Below are 27,968 nucleotides of genomic sequence, written 5' to 3' on the forward strand. Positions count from 1 at the left end.
TTTTTAAAGGATAAAATAGTTTTATTTATAGTCTCATAGTAAAGGTAGGCCTCAACTTGCAAGACAATTCTTGGCAGTATGTACAACATACTTGTAATTTCCATGGAATGGAATCAAAGATCTATCTAGTATACACTAATCACACCCTAAAAAAAAGGGGAGAGAAATAAATGGGGGGAGGGGAATATACACACATTTCCTAGACGCAAAATGCTTCTTTTTTTAGTTGAGTCAGCGACATTTAAGATTTTACTGTGTAATTCACAACACATCGACTTAATTTTCTCCTCATATTGAAAAAAAAATTGACTACCTTTTGATAATCCATATCTATTTCATACTTTGACGGTAAACTACAAATGACAAATTGGTATTTTCCAATGATTTGTGAGAAAAAAATGCATCACATTTTTTAGAGACCTTGAAAACATCCAATCAATAACCATTTTTTTTAAAAATCAAGATTCCTAACTTTTGCTCTGCCACCTAAATTCATTCACTAGTTGAAGCTAAAGGACGAAATACGATACAAGTTTTGGAATCTTTTTTTCCATAACATCAATTATTTTCCACAAAGGGGATGGTATTTAATTTCTAACAAACGTGTCAAAATGGAAAAGATCTGCAATCCTGTTGTCCTGAGGTGTGTTTAACTTTCACATCAAAGCCCACAGCACCACTGTTTTGAAGGTATGCTTCTCCAACCGACAGGACGACTCTTCTAAGCGTGTGTATAAATTCTAAAAACAGGTTCTTATCAAGATAAATTGATGAAATAAACAAAATTATTACATGTTCTCAGTGCTTGGAGTACGCCTCCCTCTCTTCTCTCCGTAGTTTTCAGCCGAGAGGAGAGAGTACGTAGTAGAGGGTACAAAAGCATTGAGTCCTTTAGGGAGTGAAGCTGCCTCATGTCGGGTTTTGGATAGTTGCTGAGAGATACCAATGCTGTAAAGTCAGAAAGAGAAGGACAGAAAAGGAAGAAAGGAACCGACAGGGGGAAAAAAACTGAAGCTTTGCACGTCCTATTCTAAATCAGTCTACTTTTCTTCCTCCCAGCTGGCTTCCCTCCCTCCCCAGGGGAGGGTGTGATGAAAGGACGTCAGGATAGACAGATCGGCAAGGACGGATGGAATCTCCACTCTACAGCGAGAGCACATTCAGCGATATGCAGGGAGGGAGGGAAGGAGGAGAAGAAGGTAGTGGGAATTAGAGGAGCAGTACCGACTACTGGACCAGTAACTGTGCATGCAGTACCCCTCCACGCCAGGCGTGGTGCTGTGGGCTAGCCTGTCGCTCTAGCTGGCCTCCACTCGGAGCTTCTTCCTGGGGGCGGGGGGTTCCTCTGGCTCGGACTCGGAGCTGGAGTCAGAGCCTCCGTCGAAAGCGGACACAGCGCTGCCTTTAGGGTTGGTGTACAGGCTGCTGTCTGAAGAACTGTAGCTGGCCTGGAGCTGGGTCGAACCTTTCACCTTCTCCAGGGCACGCACTGTAGGGGAGAGACAATAGAAAGAGGGAGGAGGAGAGGGATGGAGAAAGAAGGGAAATGGACAAAAGAAAAGAGGATGGAGGAGAGAGAGCGAGGGAAGGGGGAATACAGAAAGGGGGGTGGGGGAAATGAAGAGGTCAACATTTGGCCCATAAGCAGACAAACACAAAGCTACAGGTAGAGATGGTCCGTAGGTACGGTAGGTTTTCCATCATACTACAGGTAGAGATGGTCCGTAGGTACGGTTGATTCTCCATCATACTACAGGTAGAGATGGTCCGTAGGTACGGTAGATTCTCCATCATACTACAGGTAGAGATGGTCCGTAGGTACGGTAGATTCTCCATCATACTACAGGTAGAGATGGTCCGTAGGTACGGTAGATTCTCCATCATACTACAGGTAGAGATGGTCCGTAGGTACAGTAGATTCTCCATCATACTACAGGTAGAGATGGTCCGTAGGTACGGTAGATTCTCCATCATACTACAGGTAGAGATGGTCCGTAGGTACGGTAGATTCTCCATCATACTACAGGTAGAGATGGTCCGTAGGTACGGTAGATTCTCCATCATACTACAGGTAGAGATGGTCCGTAGGTACGGTAGATTCTCTATCATACCTTGCTGCTCCAGCAGAGCGTTCTGCCTCTTCAGGTCGTCGATGTCTTGCTGGTGGGTGTGGTTTTTCCTCCTCATGTACTGGATATAGTCCGTGGCTTTGTCTAGGATCTGAGCTCGGGACGCCTGTTTGATAGATTGCTGTTGGAAACAAAGGAAAAACTAATTTGACACGAGGCAAGGGTTGCAGTGACATCACAGACTAACCCCTCCGACACAGCTACCGTAATGCACCGACTAACCCCTCCCACACAGCTACCGTAATACACCGACTAACCCCTCCCACACAGCTACCGTAATGCACCGACTAACCCCTCCCACACAGCTACCGTAATACACGGACTAACCCGTCCCACACAGCTAACGTAATACACGGACTAACCCCTCCCACACAGCTACCGTAATACACCGACTAACCCCTCCCACACAGCTACCGTAATGCACCGACTAACCCCTCCCACAGCTACCGTAATACACCGACTAACCCCTCCCACAGCTACCGTAATACACCGACTAACCCCTCCCACACAGCTACCGTAATACACCGACTAACCCCTCCCACACAGCTACCGTAATACACCGACTAACCCCTCCCACACAGCTACCGTAATGCACCGACTAACCCCTCCCACAGCTACCGTAATACACGGACTAACCCCTCCCACACAGCTACCGTAATACACGGACTAACCCCTCCCACACAGCTACCGTAATACACGGACTAACCCCTCCCACACAGCTACCGTAATACACGGACTAACCCCTCCCACACAGCTACCGTAATACACGGACTAACCCCTCCCACACAGCTACCGTAATGCACCGACTAACCCCTCCCACACAGCTACCGTAATACACCGACTAACCCCTCCCACACAGCTACCGTAATACACCGACTAACCCCTCCCACACAGCTAACGTAATACACGGACTAACCCCTCCCACACAGCTACCGTAATACACCGACTAACCCCTCCCACACAGCTACCGTAATCCACGGACTAACCCCTCCCACACAGCTACCGTAATGCACCGACTAACCCCTCCCACAGCTACCGTAATACACGGACTAACCCCTCCCACACAGCTACCGTAATACACGGACTAACCCCTCCCACACAGCTACCGTAATACACGGACTAACCCCTCCCACACAGCTACCGTAATACACGGACTAACCCCTCCCACACAGCTACCGTAATGCACCGACTAACCCCTCCCACACAGCTACCGTAATACACCGACTAACCCCTCCCACACAGCTACCGTAATACACCGACTAACCCCTCCCACACAGCTACTGTAATACTACTGCTGTTAACACTAGCCTGGTTAAACCAGACTGAATACTGAGTTCAGACACCCTACATATAATTCTATGGCTTCTCTCTCACAATGCTGGCACAGTGTTGTCCGTTTTAACCGGGCCCACACTACCAAACCCTCCCCCGGGCCACTATAATGCAGTCTAACAACCAGAGCCTACGCAGTGAATGAAGCTGCTAGGATGATGATAACGTGACATTTAAATCAATAAAACCTTCCTTTAACACTTCTGAAAAGGAGAGAACACTAAATCAGAATTATCCAGAACTATGCAAATAATAAGCCTGACTGGAACAAAACTCACGAATGTGAAGCTGAATGTGGGCCAAAAATGGTTTACATATCCATAATTTGACCGTTTCTCTGTCTGTCACATACACATTCAATAGTATGTTTCTATGACGAACCAGGCTTCGAGACGAGGGACAGAGACTGATCAAGTGCCTATGCAGATCAAAATAGATTTCCCTAATTTTAGGTCCCGTGTGGCTCAGTTGGTAGAGCATGGCGCTTGCAACGCCAGGGTTGTGGGTTCATTCCCCACGGGGGGACCAGGATGAATATGTATGAACTTTCCAATTTGTAAGTCGCTCTGGATAAGAGCGTCTGCTAAATGACTTAAATGTAAATGTAAATGTAGTTCGTAAAGATGTAAGCCTGTCACATATGTAAGCCTGTGTGACGAGCCCAACTTAGAGCTGGGACACGACAGACGGCATCGTCAGGGACACGACAGACGGCATCGTCAGGGACACGACAGACGGCATCGTCAGGGACACGACAGACGGCATCGTCAGGGACACGACAGACGGCATCGTCAGGGAATATGGACTTGATCCAGCTTCTCATAGCACAGCAACGCAAAGGCTGTGTCACAAATGGCAACCTATTCTCATAGTGAACTAATTTAGAGTTATGACCAGAGCACTAAGAAGTGCACTATATAGGGAGCCATTTGGGACCAAGCCTTGATCCAGCTTCTCCCAGTCAGTCAGAACCACACAAAGCCTTGATCCAGCTTCTCCCAGTCAGTCAGAACCACACAAAGCCTTGATCCAGCTTCTCCCAGTCAGTCAGAACCACACAAAGCCTTGATCCAGCTTCTCCCAGTCAGTCAGAACCACACAAAGCCTTGATCCAGCTTCTCCCAGTCAGTCAGAACCACACAAAGCCTTGATCCAGCTTCTCCCAGTCAGTCAGAACCACACAAAGCCTTGATCCAGCTTCTCCCAGTCAGTCAGAACCACACAAAGCCTTGATCCAGCTTCTCCCAGTCAGTCAGAACCACACAAAGCCTTGATCCAGCTTCTCCTAGTCAGTCAGAACCACACAAAGTCTTGATCCAGCTTCTCCCAGTCAGTCAGAACCACACAAAGCCTTGATCCAGCTTCTCCCAGTCAGTCAGAACCACACAAAGCCTTGATCCAGCTTCTCCCAGTCAGTCAGTAGAACCACACAAAGCCTTGATCCAGCTTCTCCCAGTCAGTCAGTAGAACCACACAAAGCCTTGATCCAGCTTCTCCCAGTCAGTCAGTCAGAACCACACAAAGTCTTGATCCAGCTTCTTCCAGTCAGTCAGAACCACACAAAGTCTTGATCCAGCTTCTCCCAGTCAGTCAGAACCACACAAAGTCTTGATCCAGCTTCTCCCAGTCAGTCAGAACCACACAAAGTCTTGATCCAGCTTCTCCCAGTCAGTCAGTCAGAACCACACAAAGCCTTGATCCAGCTTCTCCCAGTCAGTCAGTTAGAACCACACAAGGTCTTGATCCAGCTTCTCCCAGTCAGTCAGTCAGAACCACACAAAGTCTTGATCCAGCTTCTCCCAGTCAGTCAGAACCACACAAAGCCTTGATCCAGCTTCTCCCAGTCAGTCAGAACCACACAAAGCCTTGATCCAGCTTCTCCCAGTCAGTCAGAACCACACAAAGCCTTGATCCAGCTTCTCCCAGTCAGTCAGAACCACACAAAGCCTTGATCCAACTTCTCCCAGTCAGTCAGAACCACACAAAGCCTTGATCCAGCTTCTCCCAGTCAGTCAGAACCACACAAAGTCTTGATCCAGCTTCTCCCAGTCAGTCAGTAGAACCACACGAAGTCTTGATCCAGCTTCTCCCAGTCAGTCAGTAGAACCACACAAAGTCTTGATCCAGCTTCTCCCAGTCAGTCAGTAGAACCACACAAAGCCTTGATCCAGCTTCTCCCAGTCAGTCAGTAGAACCACACAAAGCCTTGATCCAGCTTCTCCCAGTCAGTCAGTAGAACCACACAAAGCCTTGATCCAGCTTCTCCCAGTCAGTCAGTAGAACCACACAAAGCCTTGATCCAGCTTCTCCCAGTCAGTCAGAACCACACAAAGTCTTGATCCAACTTCTCCCTGTCAGTCAGAACCACACAAAGTCTTGATCCAGCTTCTCCCAGTCAGTCAGAACCACACAAAGCCTTTACTCTCATTACAACCTTAGCAATGATGAAGTCTACGAGAACACCAGACAACTCCACAAACCCATGAGAAACTTCCTGCTCACAGACATCAACCAAAGATGGTGGATAAATGATGTGGTCTTACTCGGGCCAAGTACCAATTGGAAATAAATGGTCACAGTTCCAGTCTACTTAAGGAGTGGTTCTCCCATAGGCACCAATGCAATAGCAGCTGGGTCTGGTCTGATTACTTCAGTGACTGTAGATGAACCAGGTAACAGCTGGGTCTGGTTAGTTCAGTAACTAGATGAACCAGGTAACAGCTGGATCTGGTTAGTTCAGTAACTAGATGAACCAGGTAACAGCTGGGTCTGGTTAGTTCAGTGACTAGATGAACCAGGTAACAGCTGGGTCTGGTTAGTTCAGTGACTAGATGAACCAGGTAACAGCTGGGTCTGGTTAGTTCAGTGACTAGATGAACCAGGTAACAGCTGGGTCTGGTTAGTTCAGTGACTAGATGAACCAGGTAACAGCTGGGTCTGGTTAGTTCAGTGACTAGATGAACCAGGTAACAGCTGGGTCTGGTTAGTTCAGTGACTGTAGATGAACCAGGTAACAGCTGGGTCTGGTTAGTTCAGTGACTAGATGAACCAGGTAACAGCTGGGTCTGGTTAGTTCAGTGACTAGATGAACCAGGTAACAGCTGGGTCTGGTTAGTTCAGTGACTGTAGATGAACCAGGTAACAGCTGGGTCTGGTTAGTTCAGTGACTGTAGATGAACCAGGTAACAGCTGGGTCTGGTTAGTTCAGTGACTGTAGATGAACCAGGTAACAGCTGGGTCTGGTTAGTTCAGTGACTGTAGATGAACCAGGTAACAGCTGGGTCTGGTTAGTTCAGTGACTGTAGATGAACCAGGTAACAGCTGGGTCTGGTTAGTTCAGTGACTGTAGATGAACCAGGTAACAGCTGGGTCTGGTTAGTTCAGTGACTGTAGATGAACCAGGTAACAGCTGGGTCTGGTTAGTTCAGTGACTGTAGATGAACCAGGTAACAGCTGGGTCTGGTTAGTTCAGTGACTGTAGATGAACCAGGTAACAGCTGGGTCTGGTTAGTTCAGTGACTGTAGATGAACCAGGTAACAGCTGGGTCTGGTTAGTTCAGTGACTGTAGATGAACCAGGTAACAGCTGGATCTGGTTAGTTCAGTGACTGTAGATGAACCAGGTAACAGCTGGGTCTGGTTAGTTCAGTGACTAGATGAACCAGAAAAAAAAAGAGCCAGTGAGATGTCTCGCTTCATCTTCCGTCTCTGCATCAACAAAAGGCTGAAATGATTGGCTCTTCACAGTTTGGAATCGATTTAAATGTTGCACACCAACCTAACCTGCTATCTCTGCACACCAACCTAACCTGCTATCTCTGCACACCAACCTAACCTGCTATCTCTGCACACTGAGGTCATCAGAAAACATCTGCGTGTCTCCTTTAACGGTTCCCTTCCACCCCCCCTCCTTTAACGGTTCCCTTCCACCCCCCCTCCTTTAACGGTTCCATTCCACCCCCCCCCCCCCTCCTTTAACGGTTCCATTCCACCCCCCCCCCCCTCCTTTAACGGTTCCATTCCACCCCCCCCTCCTTTAACGGTTCCCCTCCTTTAACGGTTCCCTTCCAACCCCCCCCCCCCCCCCAGTCATCACTTACTCGGAGAGGGGGGGGCTGTTTGGTTTGGAAAGTAAACAGGGTGCTGTGCCTAACCATAGCCTGGGCTGTTGGGCGTGCTCCGATGCCCTCAATGTCAGAGATGTCAAAACAGGAAGCAGCAACAGATTTAGTCATAACTTCCTGCCGCTAGCCTGTGTCTCAGTGTGTCTGTTCAGAACATCTCTTCTCCATCAGTCCCCCTCACTCTCCATCACTCTCCCCTCACTCTCCATCACTCTCCCCTCACTCTCCATCACTCTCCCCTCACTCTCCATCACTCTCCCCTCACTCTCCCCTCACTCTCCATCACTCCCCCCTCACTCTCCATCACTCCCCCCTCACTCTCCATCACTCCCCCCTCTCCATCACTCCCCCCTCTCCATCACTCCCCCCTCTCCATCACTCCCCCCTCTCCATCACTCCCCCCTCTCCATCACTCCTCTCCCTTCCATGTCATAACTAGCTATGTATTGTATACACTGAAGTAGCTATATTTGTAGTATTATTTAAAAATATTAATTACAGCAACAAACCTACATATCTCAACCTATAAGATATCATAACACATTGCAATTACATTCACTTTGTTTACCCATATTGCATTTGAACAATCCTCAGAATGATAATTCCATGACACACAGAGAGCCATGCATTTAGAGAGTGGGGACATTGAGGTTTCTGCATTATGATGATTTCCATGACACTAGAAAATGACGACAGCCATGTTAACACCCCATCAACATTACATGGCAGTCTTACGTCAGATAGCGCGACGATTCCGCCTGCACTGGTCCCTGTTGGGGGACGAGCGTCGCGTAGGAGTGACGCCACCTGATGTAAGACAATGCATTACATGAGGAATAGAATGTTCAGAAGGAAAATTATGATGCATTTACATGACACTACAACATTCTATGGCAGCCATGTTAAAACCCCATTAACGTTACATGAGGAATATTTCAACAATGCTATGTAACGGAATGTCTAGAATTACAACACTCCAAATTCTAAAAAGGTGTCCCAACTCTAAATACATTGCTCTGAACGCACACAAAAACAAGCCTTCCCTCCCCAAAAGGATTCCCTCTCCCTAAAAGCGTCGGGTTTTTTACCTCTCTACCAACCTTTTCCCCTTGCAAGGCGGGCACCGAGTCCCGCAGGCTGTGAAAGCTGTCTTTGATGTGATCCCGACGCTTGCGCTCCAGTGCATTGTGGTGTGCTCGTTTGTCTGCCTGCAATGAGAGAGAGTCACAGGGGGGGGGGGGGGGGGGGGGGTTGTCCAGGGAGGTTAGGACTAGAGGTCGACCGATTAATCGGAATGGCCGATTAATTAGGGCCGATTTCAAGTTTTCATTCCAAATCGGTAATCTGCATTTTTGGACACCGATTATGGCCGACTACATTGCACTCCACGAGGAGACTGCGTTGCAGGCTGACTACCTGTTACGCAAGTGCAGCAAGGAGCCAGGGTAAGTTGCTAGCTAGCATTAAACTTATCTTATAAAAAACAATCAATCTTAACATAATCACTAGTTAACTACACATGGTTGATGATATTACTGGTTTATCTAGCTTGTCCTGCGTTGCATATAATCGATGCAGTGCCTGTTAATTTATCATTGAATCATAAAATACTTCGCCAAAACAGGTGATTTAACAAACGCATTCGCGAAAAAAGCACTGTCATTGCACCAATGTGTACCTAACCTTAAACATCAACGCCTTTCTTAAAAAATATATTTTTTAAACCTGCATATTTAGTTAATATTTCCTGCTAACATGAATTTATTTTAACCAGGGAAAATGTGTCACTTCTCTTGCGTTCTGTGCAAGCAGAGTCAGGGTATATGCAGCAGTTTGGGCCGCCTGGCTCGTTGCTAACTGTGCTAACTTTCTTCCTAACAAAGACCGTAACTAATTTGCCAGAATTGTACATAATTATTTTACATTTACATTTTATTCATTTAGCAGACGCTCTTATCCAGAGCGACTTACAGTAGAGTGCATACATGAACCACTACATTATTATTATTATTTTTTTTTTTTTTTATTATTTTTTTACATACTGAGACAAGGATATCCCTACCGGCCAAACCCTCCCTACCGGCCAAACCCTCCCTAACCCGGACGACGCTATGCCAATTGTGCGTCGCCCCACGGATCTCCCGGTTGCGGCCGGCTGCGACAGAGCCTGGGCGCAAACCCAGAGACTCTGGTGGCATAACATTTTGACATAACATTGAAGGTTGTACAATGTAACAGGAATATTTAGACTTATGGATGCCACCCGTTAGATAAAATACGGAACGGTTCCATATTTCACTGAAAGAATGAACGTTTTTACTCTAAATTATAGTTTCCGGATCGTTTCCGGATTTGACCATATTAATGCCCTAAGGCTCGTATTTCTGTGTGTTTATTATATTATAATTAAGTCTATGATTTGATATTTGATAGAGCAGTCTGAGCGGTGGTACGCAGCAGCAGGCTCGTAAGCATTCATTCAAACACTTTCCTGCATTTACCAGGAGCTCTTCGCTGTGCTTCAAGCATTGCGCTGTTTATGACTTCAAGCCTATCAACTCCCGAGATTAGGCTGGCAATACTAAAGTACCTATTAGAACATCCAATAGTCAAAGGTATATGAAATACAAATGGTTTAGAGAGAAATAGTCCTATAATAACTACAACCTAAAACGTCTTACCTGGGAATATTGAAGACTCATGTTAAAAGGAACCACCAGCTTTCATATGTTCTCATGTTCTGAGCAAGGAACTTAAACGTTAGCTTTCTGACATGGCACATATTGCACTTTTACTTTCTTCTCCAACACTGTGTTTTTGAATTATTTAAACCAAATTGAACATGATTCATTATTTTTTAGACTAAATTGATTTTATTGATGTATTATATTAAGTAAAAATAAGTGTTCATTCAGTATTGTTGTAATTGTTATTATTACACATACATAAAACATTTTTTTTAAACGTATATATATTTTTTTTTAAATAAAATAAAATCCAAAAATATATATATATATATATTTTTTTTTATCTGCCTATTAATCAGTATTGGCTTTTTTTGGTCCTCCAATAATCAGTATCAGCGTTGAAAGATCATAAATCGGTCGACCTCCAGTTAGGACTGACAGGGGGACCGGATACACACCAAGCTTCAGCGACTAACTGTGCCCATGAATCCCTACCTGCACCAGTTGAGTCGTGTGTGTGTGTGTGTGTGTGTGTGTGTGTGTGTGTGTGTGTGTGTGTGTGTGTGTGTGTGTGTGTGTGTGTGTGTGGTCCGTCCAAGACTGGGCAGGCAGTGAGTTGGCAAGGCAGCTAAGGAGTTGTTCACGGAGGAAACTGACTGCCACCATAGATCTAGAATATTCATTTATGATTATATTCTACATTCATTTCTATGGTTTTGTTTATTTCTACAACTGGTATAGTAACACTGGCAACACCCCACCCCACTAGTGACTAGAACTGACCCCAGCACAGCTGTGTTCTACAGGGTTGACTAGAACTGACCCCAGCACAGCTGTGTTCTTCAGGGTTGTCTAGAACTGACCCCAGCACAGCTGTGTTCTACAGGGTTAACTAGAACTGACCCCAGCACAGCTGTGTTCTACAGGGTTGACTAGAACTGACCCCAGCACAGCTGTGTTCTACAGGGTTGTCTAGAACTGACCCCAGCACAGCTGTGTTCTTCAGGGTTGTCTAGAACTGACGCCAGCACAGCTGTGTTCTACAGGGTTGACTAGAACTGACCCCAGCACAGCTGTGTTCTTCAGGGTTGTCTAGAACTGACCCCAGCACAGCTGTGTTCTACAGGGTTGACTAGAACTGACCCCAGCACAGCTGTGTTCTACAGAGTTGACTAGAACTGACCCCAGCACAGCTGTGTTCTACAGAGTTGACTAGAACTGACCCCAGCACAGCTGTGTTCTTCAGGGTTGTCTAGAACTGACCCCAGTACAGCTGTGTTCTACAGGGTTAACTAGAACTGACCCCAGGGTGGAGAAAGACACTAAACCCATTCCGATGAGGTGAGAGGGTGGGTGAGGGGTAAAGTGGTGACATCGTGTTTTAGTGTTACAGTTTCTAATTCGCCTACACCTGACAACTAGGACTGACTGACAAATTATTAGGAGTTATGTTCTGGGTTAGGACTGGTATTTAACAACTTGAGGATTTGTTATTTGGCACTGTATCATGGGGGATGCATCTGTATAGATGAATTTACTGATGTTGGTGTGTTCTCATACAGTGAAATGTGTCTTCAGATTATCTGTTTTTGTTATGTATTGTAAAGGCCTATTGTATTTGTTACGGACCATTTCATTAAATGTTTGTTACGGCCTGACAGTAGGCATATTTTGTGGTTTAGGCGTATGGCTATATATAGCCTGTTGTTCTGAACACAAACCTCATAATTATCCCTATGATCTGCTGTCTAGTGAGGATCACCTTCAGTCTCTATAGAATACACACAGAACAGACATCTTGTGGGGATCATCTACCCAACACAGAGACAGCCCTTCCTCAGTCACACATACTGCTGCCAGGGCCTCATCTACCCCACACACATAGCTAGTTTCCCAAATTCCTCTCTATTCCCCATGTAGTACACTACTTTAGACCAGGACCAATAGGGAATAGGGTGCCATTTGGGACACAGCCATAGTTAGTCCATGTCTCTGTACACACCAGACTGAACAATATTAGAGGTTTGACAGGCTTCAAGCCACCAAATAGATATACTGCACTGAGTGACTATCAGGCCTGTCAAACCCGCTCCGTCGGGCCTGTCAAACCCACTCTGTCAGGACTCAAAGTTGAATGTGCATAAAAGAAGCCATTTCCTTCCACTGTAAAAGAGCCTTGAGATATTTACAAGATGTTACATGACTAGGACTAGGCCCAGAGCAGCCAGTCAACTGCAGCAAACGTGTTTCAGGCCAAGCAACATTAGCTCCCAAAGGTCCTCGACTCTGACTCATAACCAATTATGTACTGTATATAAACCCTGGATTGCTGACGCTGCGTATTGGTCAGAGAGAGGCTGGTCATATTGGCACTCCCCAGAAGGAGCAATCCTCCATAGGAATGAATGGAATTCTACACTATGTCAATCAGGCAAGTCTCTTCTTCTTATTGGTGTCCTTTAGTAGTGGTTTCTTGGCAGCAATTTGACCATGAAGGTCTGATTCACACAGTCTCCTCTGAACAGTTGATGTTGAGACGTGTCTCTTACTTGAACTCTGAAGCATTTACTTGGGCTGCAATTTCTGACGTGCAGTTAAATGAATTTATCCTCTGCAGCAGAGGTAACTCTGGGTCTTCCTTTCCTGTGGCGGTCCTCACGAGAGACAGTTTCCTCATAGCGCTCTATGGTTTTTGCACTTGATGAAACTTTCAAAGTTGACATTTTTCAGATTAAGACATGAAGGTCAGTCAAAGTAATGGACTGTCGTTTCTCTTTGCTTATTTGAGCTGTTCTTGCCATAATATGGACTTGGTCTTTCAACAAATAGAATTACCTTCTGTATACCACCCCTACCTTGTCACAACACAACTGATTGGCTCAAACAAAGGAAATTAAGGAAAGAAATTCCACAAATTAACTTTTAACCAAGGCAATCCTGGAAATTGAAATGCATTCCAGGTAACTACCTCATGAAGCTGGTTGAGAGAACGCCAAGAGTGTGCAAAGCTGTCAAGGCAAAGGGTGGCTACTTTGAAGAATCTAAAATATATTTTGATTCCATATGTGTGTTATTTCATAGTTTTGATGTCTTCACTATTATTCTACAATGCAGAAAATAGTACAAATAAAGAACAACCCTTGAGTAGCTGTGTCCAACTTTTGACTGGTACTGTATGTGTGTGTGTGTGTGTGTGTATATATATATATATATATATATATTTTTTTTTTTAAATGGCAAACCAAATAATAAATGCATTTCTATAGCTTCCAAAATATTTTTCCAGAATGGTGGGGGAGTGCCAAGATGGAGGCACGTTGGCTTCAAAACAGTGCCCTGTCAATCATCTAGTGTATATATTGTCAGATGCAGTGGAACAATAAAGGTTACGAGACGGTGTGTTTTGGTTCCAACTTGTCTACAGGGTTTGGCCTGTGTGAAAGTAACATTATGATAGGAAGCCCCATGAAATCACCACCAAGTCTCTCCATGACAAGTTAGAGGAATGCATGAAGAGTCTGGGACTAACCCTGGGGAACAGCAGCTGTCCTAGGGTCTGGGACTAACCCTGGGATACAGCAGCTGTCCTAGAGTCTGGGACTAACCCCGGGATACAGCAGCTGTCCTAGAGTCTGGGACTAACCCTGGGATACAGCAGCTGTCCTAGAGTCTGGGACTAACCCTGGGGATACAGCAGCTGTCCTAGGGTCTGGGACTAACCCTGGGGATACAGCAGCTGTCCTAGGGTCTGGGACTAACCCCGGGGATACAGCAGCTGTCCTAGGGTCTGGGACTAACCCTGGGGATACAGCAGCTGTCCTAGGGTCTGGGACTAACCCTGGGGATACAGCAGCTGTCCTAGAGTCTGGGACTAACCCTGGGGATACAGCAGCTGTCCTAGGGTCAGGGACTAACCCTGGGGATACAGCAGCTGTCCTAGAGTCTGGGACTAACCCTGGGGATACAGCAGCTGGCCTAGGGTCAGGGACTAACCCTGGGGATACAGCAGCTGTCCTAGAGTCTGGGACTAACCCTGGGAAACAGCAGCTGTCCTAGAGTCTGAGACTAACCCTGGGGATACAGCAGCTGTCCTAGAGTCTGGGACTAACCCTCGGGATACAGCAGCTGTCCTAGAGTCTGGGACTAACCCTGGGGATACAGCAGCTGTCCTAGAGTCTGGGACTAACCCTGGGAAACAGCAGCTGTCCTAGAGTCTGGGACTAACCCTGGGAAACAGCAGCTGTCCTAGGGTCAGGGACATGTTGTGAGGCTCTACAGCTGTCCTAGAGTCTGGGACTAACCCTGGGGATACAGCAGGTGTCATAGAGTCTGGGACTAACCCTGGGGATACAGCAGCTGTCCTAGGGTCTGGGACTAATCCTGGGGATACAGCAGCTGTCCTAGAGTCTGGGACTAACCCTGGGGATACAGCAGCTGTCCTAGAGTCTGGGACTAACCCTGGGGATACAGCAGCTGTCCTAGAGTCTGGGACTAACCCTGGGGAAACAGCAGCTGTCCTAGAGTCTGGGACTAACCCTGGGGATACAGCAGCTGTCCTAGAGTCTGGGACTAACCCTGGGGATACAGCAGCTGTCCTAGGGTCTGGGACTAACCCTGGGCAAACAGCAGCTGTCCTAGGGTCTGGGACTAACCCTGGGGATACAGCAGCTGTCCTAGGGTCAGGGACATGTAGTGAGGCTCTACAGCTGTCCTAGAGTCTGGGACTAACCCTGGGGATACAGCAGCTGTCCTAGAGTCTGGGACTAACCCTGGGGATACAGCAGCTGTCCTAGGGTCTGGGACTAACCCTGGGGATACAGCAGCTGTCCTAGAGTCTGGGACTAACCCTGGGGATACAGCAGCTGTCCTAGAGTCTGGGACTAACCCTGGGGATACAGCAGCTGTCCTAGAGTCTGGGACTAACCCTGGGGATACAGCAGCTGTCCTAGGGTCTGGGACTAACCCTGGGATACAGCAGCTGTCCTAGAGTCTGGGACTAACCCTGGGGATACAGCAGCTGTCCTAGGGTCTGGGACTAACCCTGGGCAAACAGCAGCTGTCCTAGGGTCTGGGACTAACCCTGGGGATACAGCAGCTGTCCTAGAGTCTGGGACTAACCCTGGGCAAACAGCAGCTGTCCTAGGGTCAGGGACTAACCCTGGGAAACAGCAGCTGTCCTAGAGTCTGAGACTAACCCTGGGGATACAGCAGCTGTCCTAGAGTCTGGGACTAACCCTGGGGATACAGCAGGTGTCATAGAGTCTGGGACTAACCCTGGGCAAACAGCAGCTGTCCTAGGGTCTGGGACTAACCCTGGGGATACAGCAGCTGTCCTAGAGTCTGGGACTAACCCTGGGGATACAGCAGCTGTCCTAGGGTCTGGGACTAACCCTGGGGATACAGCAGCTGTCCTAGAGTCTGGGACTAACCCTGGGGATACAGCAGCTGTCCTAGAGTCTGGGACTAACCCTGGGGATACAGCAGCTGTCCTAGAGTCTGGGACTAACCCTGGGGATACAGCAGCTGTCCTAGGGTCTGGGACTAACCCTGGGCAAACAGCAGCTGTCCTAGGGTCTGGGACTAACCCTGGGGATACAGCAGCTGTCCTAGAGTCTGGGACTAACCCTGGGCAAACAGCAGCTGTCCTAGGGTCTGGGACTAACCCTGGGGATACAGCAGCTGTCCTAGAGTCTGGGACTAACCCTGGGCAAACAGCAGCTGTCCTAGGGTCTGGGACTAACCCTGGGGATACAGCAGCTGTCCTAGAGTCTGGGACTAACCCTGGGGATACAGCAGCTGTCCTAGAGTCTGGGACTAACCCTGGGCAAACAGCAGCTGTCCTAGGGTCTGGGACTAACCCTGGGGATACAGCAGCTGTCCTAGGGTCTGGGACATGTAGTGAGGCTCTACAGCTGTGTTCACAACTAATTTACTGATGTCGGTTAGATTAATTTAATTCCTTCTTTATAATTTATTTAGTTCTGTGATATCAACGTGCAGTTTCTCTAGAGATAAAACAGATCAAACCCAAACTGTGCAACGTAGCAGGAAGTTGTAGTTTCCAACAGGCCAATACTCTACATAGTTTAGCACAGAAAACAAGGTAATTAACTACAATGCCCATAATCCGTTGCGGGCCTACTTGGCCGGTCTGTGTGGGGGCAGATACGGAGAAAAGCGAGAAGATGCGATCGAGAGGGATAGAGAAAAGTTGCTTGGCGAGGTATCTCTACCTGAAAATACATCATCTAAGTAAAGGATGGGCAAAACTGCCCGCCTATCGGATTGAGGCTGTTCTGAGGGCAAAAGGAGGTGCAACTCAATATTAGGAAGGTGTTCTTAATGTTTTGTACACTCAGTGTATATCTAGGCTTATCTAACGACACAGCAGTGTCTTTGATGTTGATGTCTATCGAGTAATTTCCAAATAAGAGAGAAGAGCATCCTGTGTCCCCGGGCCTCCTGTGTCCCCGGGCCTCCTGTGTCCCCGGGCCTCCTGTGTCCCCGGGCCTCCTGTGTCCCCGGGCCTCCTGTGTCCCCGGGCCTCCTGTGTCCCCGGGCCTCCTGTGTCCCCGGGCCTCCTGTGTCCCCGGGCCTCCTGTGTCCCCGGGCCTCCTGTGTCCCCGGGCCTCCTGTGTCCCCGGGCCTCCTGTGTCCCCGGGCCTCCATCTCCAGTTACTTTAGCGCACAATATCACACCATCTGTTCATACAACCGACACCATGCTTCTCCATGGCTTAGTTAGACCTATCACTCGCATTCTATTCATACATCTGAACATCAAGATGACAAAACGTTGGGTGAAGGATTTAACCTTGGTTCTCTGAGTAGAGTAACGGGGGGGGGGGGGGGGGACCTATGGGATCCTCTTTCCCCTTCACACAATGTGGTTGAGATGCTTAATATCAAAAATTATGTTTACAGTCACGCCACACCCTTACTGTACCCATGTGACCTGTCACTTTAAAAAGACTGGCGTGACATACTGTTTATGATGTAGCGCAAAACCCAACGGATGTGTGGAGGAACCAAATGAAAGCTTGGCGACCCATTACTCTACTCAAAAGAACCACGGTTACATCCGTAACTCAGCGTTCTCTTTCATTTTCATAACGGGGGGGGGGTCACCAAACGAAAGATGGGAGAGGCTATAACAAAAAAAAGGTCATTCGGAAAACCAAGCGGGATAACTCGCCTTTTAACTTAATCCAGATTAGTCCCTGGGACGTCCTTGTATCCACCGCAGGATGCAAGAGAATATAATTACCCAACAGTGTAACAGAGAATTTCAACTGTCGTACACAACCGTATAGACAAGCAAGCTGAAAGCTGGGTGGCTTCAAATGGGTGCAATAGCACACCAAGAGTGGAAGGCTTTCGTATAGAACATCCATGTAACAGAAACGTACGTCCTAAAAAAGACATGGGTCTTGTCCAACTTTCAGCAGCACCGAGTCCAGGAAGGCCCCTCTGGTGGTGTGTGCCGCCACGACGTCCAACACGGCAAAGTGTACGCAACTCACGACTCTCCTGTGAGGAGCGATGAAATACAGCTAGGATTAAGGGCTGGTTAGCGTGTGATGATGAAAGCACCTTAGGAGAGAATGCTGGATATGGCCGAAGCAACGCCTTAGAGCCATCTGCTAAACTGAGGCATGAAGGATGGAATGTAATTCTTCAAAACAGGCTTGGTATTCACAGAGCTCAAATAGCTCAAGTGAAGGCAGGGCCTCAAATGGTGGGCTTATCAGTGATCATAGAACAACATCTAACTCCCATGAGGGTACGGAAGGAGCTTTAGGGGAGCCGTAGCCTGCTGGCACCTTTCATGAATTATGATACTGGAGGGTGTGTCCCTGGTTATGTAGCCGCAAACTGATCATGACCCATAGAGATGGCTGCCATAAAACGTTCAATGTAGCTCGAGGTATTCCCTGCAGCCATAACCTCCTGGAGGAATGTCAAAATATCAGGAATTGGGCAGAGAAGGATGACCATGCAGAATCGCTGACACACAACTTCCTGAACACATTCCACGTAGAAATACAGGCTTCACGAAGAAGATGCCCTGGCTACCTGAATTGTATCAATTACCAAGGAGGGAAAGGGCTGTGCTCGAAGACAACGGTAGCTTTTTGTTCAGTGTGTCTTGGTGTATGCGTCGATTGCCCTTCGGTATCGGCTTCGGATGCGTCGAGAGAAAGTTACTTACCGTTGGCTCCGACCCGTCGTGCTTCTGGGTCGAGACTCCCGCCTAAATATGTATCAAGGTCCGGGCTCGGACTCCCGCCTACATGAAGTCCTCTGAATGGCACAATCAAGCATAAACTGTCAGTCTCGGCGTTGGTGGACTCGGTCAAGCGAGGACCGGAAGCCTATAGCGTCGCTGAGCTCCGTGATCACATCAAAACTACAAGCGAGGGAGTGGTAACGCTGGATCAAAGGGCTGGTGTGGCAGTCAAGCAGGGACTGGCATGACACCGCAGGTCAACAAGCAACAGGTACAACACACAAGGATGGTAATGCCCGACAAAAAAACTAAAAGTCAGCTAATATGGTCAGGCACAATAACGTGAATGGATTTGATAAAAATCAACTACTGACTGCACCAATTCGAGTCGTTGAAGAATCGTAATTCCGTAAGAAAGTAATCTGAAAGGGATTAATAGCAATCTCAATGTAAAAAAAACAAAACGTGAGAGTGAAGAAAATACAACGCCACACCGCCTTTTATAGTGACAGGTCACATGGGTACAGTAAGGGTGTGGCGTGACTATAAATATCTTTGATATTAAGCATCTCAAATCACATGGCGTGAAGGGGAAGGAGGTTGCCATAGGTCGTTTCAGCAACCAATTACGAAAACGGAAGAAAACCTCCAATTGTTGCTGAGTGGAGTAAGTGTTTGAATCCCAAATTGCACACTTTTTCCTTTGTAGTGCACTACTTTTGACGAGGGTCCATAGGACTCTGGCCAAAGTAGTGCACTATACAGGGAATAGGGTGCCATGTGGGACAAATGAATAGTGAAGTAGACTAGAGTACAGTAGTATAGCAGAGTAACTGTCCTCCAACTAAACCAGTGGCACCCTGCATTGTGCTGAAAGTCTTCAGAACTGAGTTGCATTGAGAGACAGCAGGTCACTGACTGCACTTCCAACACGTCATTCTGACACTCAGAATGAAGTGTCCCTGCACAGCTAGATACTTCTGGTGCTGATACACAGTGTCCGTACACTATGCCCTGTTATGAGAGGTCTCATCCTTATCAGTGTGTGTTCACACTTTATAGAACATGTTCCTCGGGGACTAGGTGGGCCACAGTGGAAGCTATTGTCTTACAGGAGCCAGTATGTCTGGTTTAACTATGTAAAAACAAAAAACAAAACTATCTCAGATATGGGTCACATCACATCTCACGTTTGAGATGCATTAAAACAGATTTATATGAGGAATCGTCGACAAAATATTATTTTAGTAGGTTACTTGAAAGCGAGATGTGCAAAACACAGTCTAATTGTTCTCATAGTCCAATCCTCATCCAAAAATGGTCAACCATGATACATATTTGTTTTTGGAATATCATATTGTAATTTGTACTATTTGGAGATTGAAAAAATATGACATAAAAGCCCTGCCTATATTATCAGTGTTCACTATGTGTTGAGTCCATGCGAATCAGTTTGATAAACACTGACCTAGCTGACAGGGGGGGAAAACATTACGTGCTGTTATGCAAAAGTATGTCCCTGCCACCAGCACGCACGTTTTCTTCACCGGTATGCAACGCGGCTACGTCATTCATTCAGCCTGCCAGCAGCCCAGTAAGTACACAGTGACCTGTCCAGTAAATACACAGTGACCTGTCCAGTAAATACACAGTGACCTGTCCAGTAAGTACACAGTGACCTGTCCAGTAAATACACAGTGACCTGTCCAGTAAGTACACAGTGACCTGTCCAGTAAATACACAGTGACCTGTCCAGTAAATACACAGTGACCTGTCCAGTAAATACACAGTGACCTGTCCAGTAAGTACACAGTGACCTGTCCAGTAAATACACAGTGACCTGTCCAGTAAGTACACAGTGACCTGTCCAGTAAGTACACAGTGACCTGTCCAGTAAATACACAGTGACCTGTCCAGTAAATACACAGGCACCTGTCCAGTAAGTACACAGTGACCTGTCCAGTAAGTACACAGTGACCTGTCCAGTAAATATGGCACTAATGACTAGCTAGCTGAAACACGCAGACAAGAATATAGCTGTGAGCAGCAATGAACGGGGTTCAGAAGATGATGGAAAGGACAAGATCAGTTGGATAAGAAAACAAGCACTATCTTCCTGTATGTTCAATCAGTGACCGCATTACCATGTTTATCTCTCAATACCAGGATTGTGAAGTTTAATGCTGTAAGTTGGTCATCTTTGAATGCAGCAGGTAATTAATTCTTAAAGTCTAAAGTCATTAACGTATTGAGTTTATATAGCATACCAATTCGGAGGTCAATTTGACTAATGGTTTATGTTAAGATTAGTGAAATATTTTCAGTGTTACTTTGAATGAGGCAGCTAATCAATATCATATTTATTAGAGGCTATATAGCAAATCTGCAGTCAATTTCACATAAGATTTTTTACATTATTTTTAGCATTAGCATATGTGCTAACATGCATCTATTGGTACAGTGCGGCCATTAAAGACTGATGTAAGGTGTCTAAATACAAAAATCTGGAGTGAATCTGGCGTAGGGTTCATGAGGAGAAGACTATCGCAGATCATCTTAGGGACGTCCATGATGACGATGACAAGCTTTAAATTGATAGGCCACTGTGGAGTGGATTTACAGTAGTTTAAATAGACATGTAAAAATCAGCCATCTTTTGACCAATCCTTTGGGCTCAAACTAATTTAAGACATGTACCATGGGCCCATATTCTAAATTTGGTGTCATTTGGACCTATGGTTCATGAGAAGATTTTTAAGTATGACACTTTTGTTTTTGAATATGTGCTAATATGCATCTACTGGTCTAGTGTGGCCATGTTTGAATGCTTCAGCGTTATCTTCTCAAACTCTCTAGGGACTATTGTGAATTTGGCGTTACTTGTACGTATAATTCACGAAAATACCTTTTTCAAAAAAGGTATTCAAAAATGACCGAGATGGAGGAAAATCTATCCTGACAGACCTTATGGGTCCACATGCTGGAATTTGTTCAGCATGAGGAAAGACACCTAGATACAAAGTTAAGTCTCTAAATCAAACAGGGCGACGGATATGAGGGTTTAAGTAAGACTGCTTTATAACAGAGCCACTTATATGCCAATCTGTGCCATTCTTTTAGACCCAGTTACTCATGGCCTCTAGTTTGTGTGCCAAATTAGATTTTTTTTTAACTACAGCATATATTGCTATGTCAAGAAAAAAAGAACATCTGAGAACAAATAGGTTTCACAGCTACGCTTCCACATCGATGGGGCTGTAGTGGAGCAGATCGAGAGCTTCAAGTTCCTCAGTGTCCACATCACTAAGGAATTAACATGGTCCACACACACACACAGTTGTGAAGAGGGTACCACAGCCTTTTTCCCCTCAGGAGGCTGTAAAGACTTGGCATGGGCCCTCAGATCCTCAAAAAGTTATACTACAGCTGCACCATTGAAAGCAGCTTGACTGGCTGCATCACCGCTTGGTACGGCAACTGCTTGGCACGGCAACTGCTTGGCATCTGACCGCAAGGCGCTATATAGGGTGGTGAGTAGGGTTGCAACACACCGATACATTTCTGGGAAGTTATGTATCGGTGTGTTTTTAAAATCTGACACAGCGGTTGCATTAAGGAGAGGTATATCTATAATTCCATGTGTATAACTTGTATTATCATCTATATTTATGAGTATTTCTGTTGAAACGATGTGGCTATGCAAAGTCACTTGATGTTTTTGCAACTAGTGAATCTAACGCCTCAATGTAAACTCAGATTTTTTTTATATAAATATGAACTTAATCAAACAAAACATGCATGTATTGTGTAACATGAAGTCCTATGAGTGTCATCTGATGAAAATAATCGAAGGTTAGTGATTCATTTTATCTCTATTCTGGTTTTTGTGAAGCTATCTTTAGCTGGAAAAAATGGCTGTGGTTATTGTGGTTTTGTGGTGACCTAACAATCGTTTGTAGTGCTTTCGCTGAAAAGCCTATTTGAAATCGGACACTTTGGTGGGATTAACAACAAGATTACCGTTAAAATGATATAAGACACATGTATGTTTGAGGAATTTTAATTATGAGATTTGTTTGAATTTGGCGCCCTGCACTTTCACTGGCTGCTGTCATATCGATCCCGGTAGCGGGTTGCAGCCATAAGAAGTTAACTAGTAAATAGAAGCCTTTCAGCAAAGTATGTTTCAATCATTTCTAACTTGTTAACAATTTTTGCTTGTCAGTTTTAGCTTGTTTGAGCCTGCTAACTGAGGAGTGTTAATTCACCTGTTTCCATACATGTTTCATTTTAAAACATTTATCTTACAAAGGAGTTGTTTAATCAAACTGATTAACTATTTGTGTACATTGTATTTGGGTTTTTACTAATTTTTTCCTAATCTTTACAGGAAAATGCCACAGGCACTATCTGAAGTGTGGAGACATTTCACTGCAGCTAATGTAGAAGGAAAAGCAGTGTACATTTACAAATACTGTGCCAAATCATATGTGAAGAAAGCAACAGCTCATGGTCCTCCTGGAATCAGAAGTTTTATTGACTCAATGGAGGAACGTAGTCTGAGAAATGCTGATGAATGTCTTGCTTGAGGTGTGTATACAACTGGTTCACCTCTGATGCTCACAGGCAATGTGTATTGGAAGAGATTTCTGAATGTTCTTCGCCCAGCATACACCCCTCCAACCAGACATGCTTTATCTACTCATTTGCTGGATGCAGAGTTCAAGTGAAGGTCAAGCAAATCATAGAGAAAGCAGACTGTATTGCAATCATCTCTGATAGGTGGTCGAATGTTTGTGTGCAAGGAATAATTAACTACATCATCTCCACTCCTCAACCAGTATTCTACGAGAGCACGGACAAGGGACAACAGACACATTGGTCTCTACATTGCAGATGAGCTGAAGGCAGTCATCAATGTCCTTGGACCACAGAAAGTATTTACACTGGTGACAGACAATGCTGCGAACATGAAGGCTGCTTGGTCTAAAGTGGAGGAGTCCTACCCTCACATCACACCCATTGGCTGTGCTGCTCATGCATTGAATCTGCTCCTCAAGGACAACATGGCACTGAAAACAATGGATACACTCTACAAGAGAGCCAAGGAAATGGTTAGGTATGTGAAGGGTCATCAAGTTAAGGCAGCAATCTACCTCACCAAGCAAAGTGAGAAGAATAAGAGCACCACATTGAAGCTGCTCAGCAACACCTGTTGGGTTTGTCTCCCGGAGGGGAAGGAGTCTCTCCAAGAAATGGCCATATCACAGTCTGCCAAAATGGACAGCCCCATCAAGAGGATCCTCCTGGATTATGTATTTTGGGAGAGAGTGGTAAGCAGCCTGAAATCTATAGGACAGATTGAGAGAGACAATGCCATCCTGTCTGATGTTCAGACTCTGCTTGTAGATGTAAGAGAAGAAATCCGTACTGCCCTGCCCACTTCACTGGTGCTCCAAGCAGAGGGAACAGCAGTTCTGAAATGCATCAAAAAGCATGAAGACTTCTGCCTGAAGCCCATACACGTCGCAGCGTACATGTTGGACCCCAAGTATGCTGGCAAGAGCATCCTGTCTGGTGCAGAGATGACCAAGGCCTATGGTGTCATCACTACCGTGTCTCGCCACCTTGGCCTGGATGAGGACAAGGTTCTAGGCAGTCTGGCGAAGTACACTTCCAAGCAGGGGCTTTGGGATGGAGATGCAATATGGCAGTCGTGCCAACATCTCATCAGCCACCTGGTGGAAGGGACTTGGTGGATCTGAGGCTCATTCCCTGTTGCCTCCATCATCCTCCAAATCCCACCAACATCAGCCGCCTCAGAGCGCAACTGGTCCTTGTTTGGGAACACACACACCAAAGCACGCAACAGGCTGACCAATACAAAGGTTGAAAAATTGGTGGCCATTCGGGCAAATTTGAGGCTTTTTGAGCCTGACAACGAGCCATCCTCAACAAGGTTGGAAAGTGACAGTGAAGACGAGGCCTCAGAGTCTGATGTTCAAAAAGTGGACATTTAGAAGCCTGAGAGGAAGACAACCAAAGCTTTAGTTTCTAGACTATCATTTTACAGATATATGTTGAATGATCCCCAGATACGATGGATCAATGGGGATCATTCAATATTCCCTTTCTTTCGTTGTTCAGTGAAATCATCATGTGAAGAGTCAACTCATTTCATTAAAAGTTCAATTCGTAACTAAATAGTTTTTTAAATTTCTATTGGAAGGCTTCAATCATTTGAAATTATGTCTACTTATAAGGTAAAAGGTTTATATTTCTGTCTCCATATGATATGGTAAATATATCCAAAGCAAAAACCCAATTACATTTAAATGGTATTAACATTAATGTGCATGTCTTTCCGTTAATTCCCATCTATTCTCATTAATTCCCATATATTGCCATTAATTTCCATTAATTTCCATGGATAATTTCCATCTCTGAATATTCCCCAACATGTGCAACCTTAGTAGTGAGTACGCCCCAGTACATCACTGGGACCGAGCTCCCTGCCATCCAGGTCCTCTATACCTGGTAGTGTCAGAGGAAGGCCCCCAAAAAAATGGTCAAAGATTCCAGCCACCCAAGCCAGACTGTTCTCTCTGTTACCGCACATCAAGCTGTACAAGTGCAATGTCTGGAACCAACAGGACCCTAAACAGCTTCTACCCCCAAGCCATAAGACTGCTAAACAAGATTGTGTAACCATTTGATTAACTATTTAGCAAGTTCTTGCACCGACACCCCAACACACACACCCATACTGACGCCATAGACACTCACCACATACTCTGCTGCTACTGTCTATTATCTATCCTGTTGCCTAGTCACTTTAAACCTACTTATATGTACATAGCTACCTCAATTACATAGTACATCGACTTGGTACTGGTACTCCCTGTATATAGCCATGTTATTGTTACACACTCTTTATTCCTTGTCACTATTTATACTTTTTGTTTTATCTTTAACTCTGCATTGTTAGGACCGGCCTGTAAGTAACCATTTCACTGTTAGTCTACACCTGTCGTTTAAGAAGCATGTGACAAATAAATACGATTTGATATAATTTTCACTCTGAACCCCTAAAAACAAACAGTGGCTCCGTGACTTCACCTTTCCTTACTTGACGATGCAGTCATTTATTAACTAAACAGATACTATTGTCACAAGCCAGCTAGTAAATTCCCATTTCAAAAGCATCGCATTTGCGATTTAATTGCCACTTCATGATTAAACAGATGACCTAGAAGTATATTTGGCAAAAGCGCATCTGGTCGTGAACAGTATGCCTAGGAGAAGCTGGTTAGTATTTTTTTGTACCTATGCTTCGGCTTGCTGCCGTGTTTTTCAGGATTGGATTTATTCTAAATACAGTATAGCATAAATTCCGTGTCTCCAACTCCTAGCCGCGTGTGGGATGAACATATCCCTCAACACATGGATAAGATGATATGTGCGAAAGCAAAAACATCGGCTTGATGGATATATCGCAGGCATTATGTAAAAGTAAAATCATAGTTGCCACAGGACAAATTGCTGACTCCTGTCCAAACCCCCATCTTTCAGCTACCTCCTTACATTCTGGCTACTAGTTACATCCTCCGTGTGTGTAGTGTGCAATGGTATATTCGGGGGGAGTAGGTGGCTAGGTTTGCATGCTAGTTAACAACAAGGTTGGTTGATTTATTCTCACTCACTAAATGCAGGAAACCCTTTTATTCCGCCACAGTATCCATTCCCACCATCACTTGCTAAGCTTACCGGGAATGGCCAATGTGTATCATCTAGCGTTAGCTAGCAGAAGGAACATGTTTTTTTTGCCAGATATGATCACGGCATAATTTCAATACATTTGATAGAATTCCAATAATTTGGATATATTTAACATTACGCACCACATTGTGATATCTCGGTGAGTCTTCCTGTAAAAAGAAACAGAACAGAAAAGTACGATTGTAGCCACAATTCCATGTAGCGTGATCTAGCTAACTTAGTTAGCAATCAATTTTACCCCCATAATTGCAGCAAACCTAATGCAAAGAATATCTGTAGCTAGCTGGTAAGTGAACATAATCAATTTCTGAGTCAGCACTGCTTGCTACTAGCTGAGCTAGCTAACCTTTTATGAGCTGTTGGTGTTCTTGTGGATAACGTTAGCTCACTACCAGTTACTGTACTAGCCAACTAGCTAGGTAGTTAGCAACTAGCTAGCAGCCACGGGTTCATAAATACTAGGCGTTTTAATGGCTCGCTACCTAGTCAACAAGCTAGCAAAGTAACGAAATATACATTTACTCACGTCACTATCGACTTCGATATCATCGTTATCACTCATTCTTCGGTGAAATGGTGAATTTAAAATGAAAGGATAGCTCACAACATGAAGCAAACACCTAACGATAAGGGAAATGCACAGACAGACCACTCTCCCTACAGTCAAGAACGAAAGAAATAAGACTCAACGAACACTATTTACACGTGACTGCCTCAACACAGACAGCTACCGTTCCGCAATATTCTTGCAGGTGTATGGGATTTGTAGTTTTTCTACAATAATAACCAATTACTCAAAACCATGAAGTGGCTTGTCTATTAACTACATTACCCACGACTGAAAGGAATGCAGTGCGTCAGAATAACGTCAAAAGCGTTCTATTTTCCTCGCGATGTAGGCTGGGATGTGTAGTCTAGACAGTAGCTGCTTCAGTGGGGCAACGATTGAGACACGTGGATCGCTACAATAGCAATATCGGCCTCTTATACTGTCAATGTTGAATACTATCTTCTTTATTTCTTTATTTTTGTATTTAGTAACAAATGCGTTATACATGTGTAATAGGCATGAACATTTATTTTACCACATTTCTCGTTGCTGTGTAAATCCTGCAACTGTGCTTTACATCGCATCTACTGATTGTAAAATCGATGTGCAAAGTGTTTCCTTATTTGAAATGAACGTATTTTTCATCAAGGTCAACTATTAAGCTCCCCTACTCTGCAATAAGATTGTGGGGGCAGCCCTAAGCGTTTAGGGAATAATCTAGGCTTTTTTTTTCTCCACAAAATTGTACTCTAGATAAGGAGCTTACACAGTGGATTATTTGAGCTGCTGCATCAGCGGATCGGCAAATGTGTAAAAACAGGCATAGTGAGAGTAGCATCCATTCCCCAACAGGTCAGAAGGGCACTGGCAACTGGCAACTGCCAACGACACCCCCACCAACCACGTACACACTCGCAGTGACACCCATCCTTCCTCTCTCTCTCTTTCCCTCCCTTCATCCCTCATTCTATCCGCAGACTAGCTCTCCCCCTCTCTCTGACCAGACCCCCCCCCCCCCCCCACCCAGATTCAGACCTTTCCTGCCCTCCCTCCCTCCCTCCCTCCCTCTTTAGCCCTGTCCCACAGCAGCAGCAGTGTACATAAACCTGTAAGCTGAACAGGGTCACCCAGTTAGAGG

General features: G+C 45.6%; 1 protein-coding gene across 8 annotated transcripts; it reads right to left on the reverse strand.

Annotated features, from left to right (window-relative positions):
- LOC139582525 (protein max) lies at positions 1-26,970 on the reverse strand. Of its 8 annotated transcripts, none has more exons than XM_071412604.1 (6): positions 26,807-26,970; positions 26,403-26,429; positions 8,685-8,792; positions 8,320-8,391; positions 2,112-2,250; positions 1-1,489 (listed from the first exon to the last, which is right to left on the reverse strand). In XM_071412604.1, exons 1-6 carry the CDS (start codon positions 26,840-26,842, stop codon positions 1,299-1,301), a joined length of 573 nt encoding a protein of 190 aa, XP_071268705.1. In that variant the 5' UTR covers positions 26,843-26,970; the 3' UTR covers positions 1-1,298. The 8 variants fall into 8 exon arrangements, with proteins under 8 accessions (XP_071268705.1, XP_071268704.1, XP_071268707.1 ...); XM_071412603.1 differs by having other exon boundaries at positions 8,673-8,792; XM_071412606.1 differs by lacking the exon at positions 26,403-26,429.
- Positions 26,971-27,968: the final 998 nt, after the last annotated feature.

The sequence above is a fragment of the Salvelinus alpinus genome, chromosome 8 (genome assembly GCF_045679555.1).
Source record: "Salvelinus alpinus chromosome 8, SLU_Salpinus.1, whole genome shotgun sequence".
Classification (NCBI taxonomy): domain Eukaryota; kingdom Metazoa; phylum Chordata; class Actinopteri; order Salmoniformes; family Salmonidae; genus Salvelinus; species Salvelinus alpinus.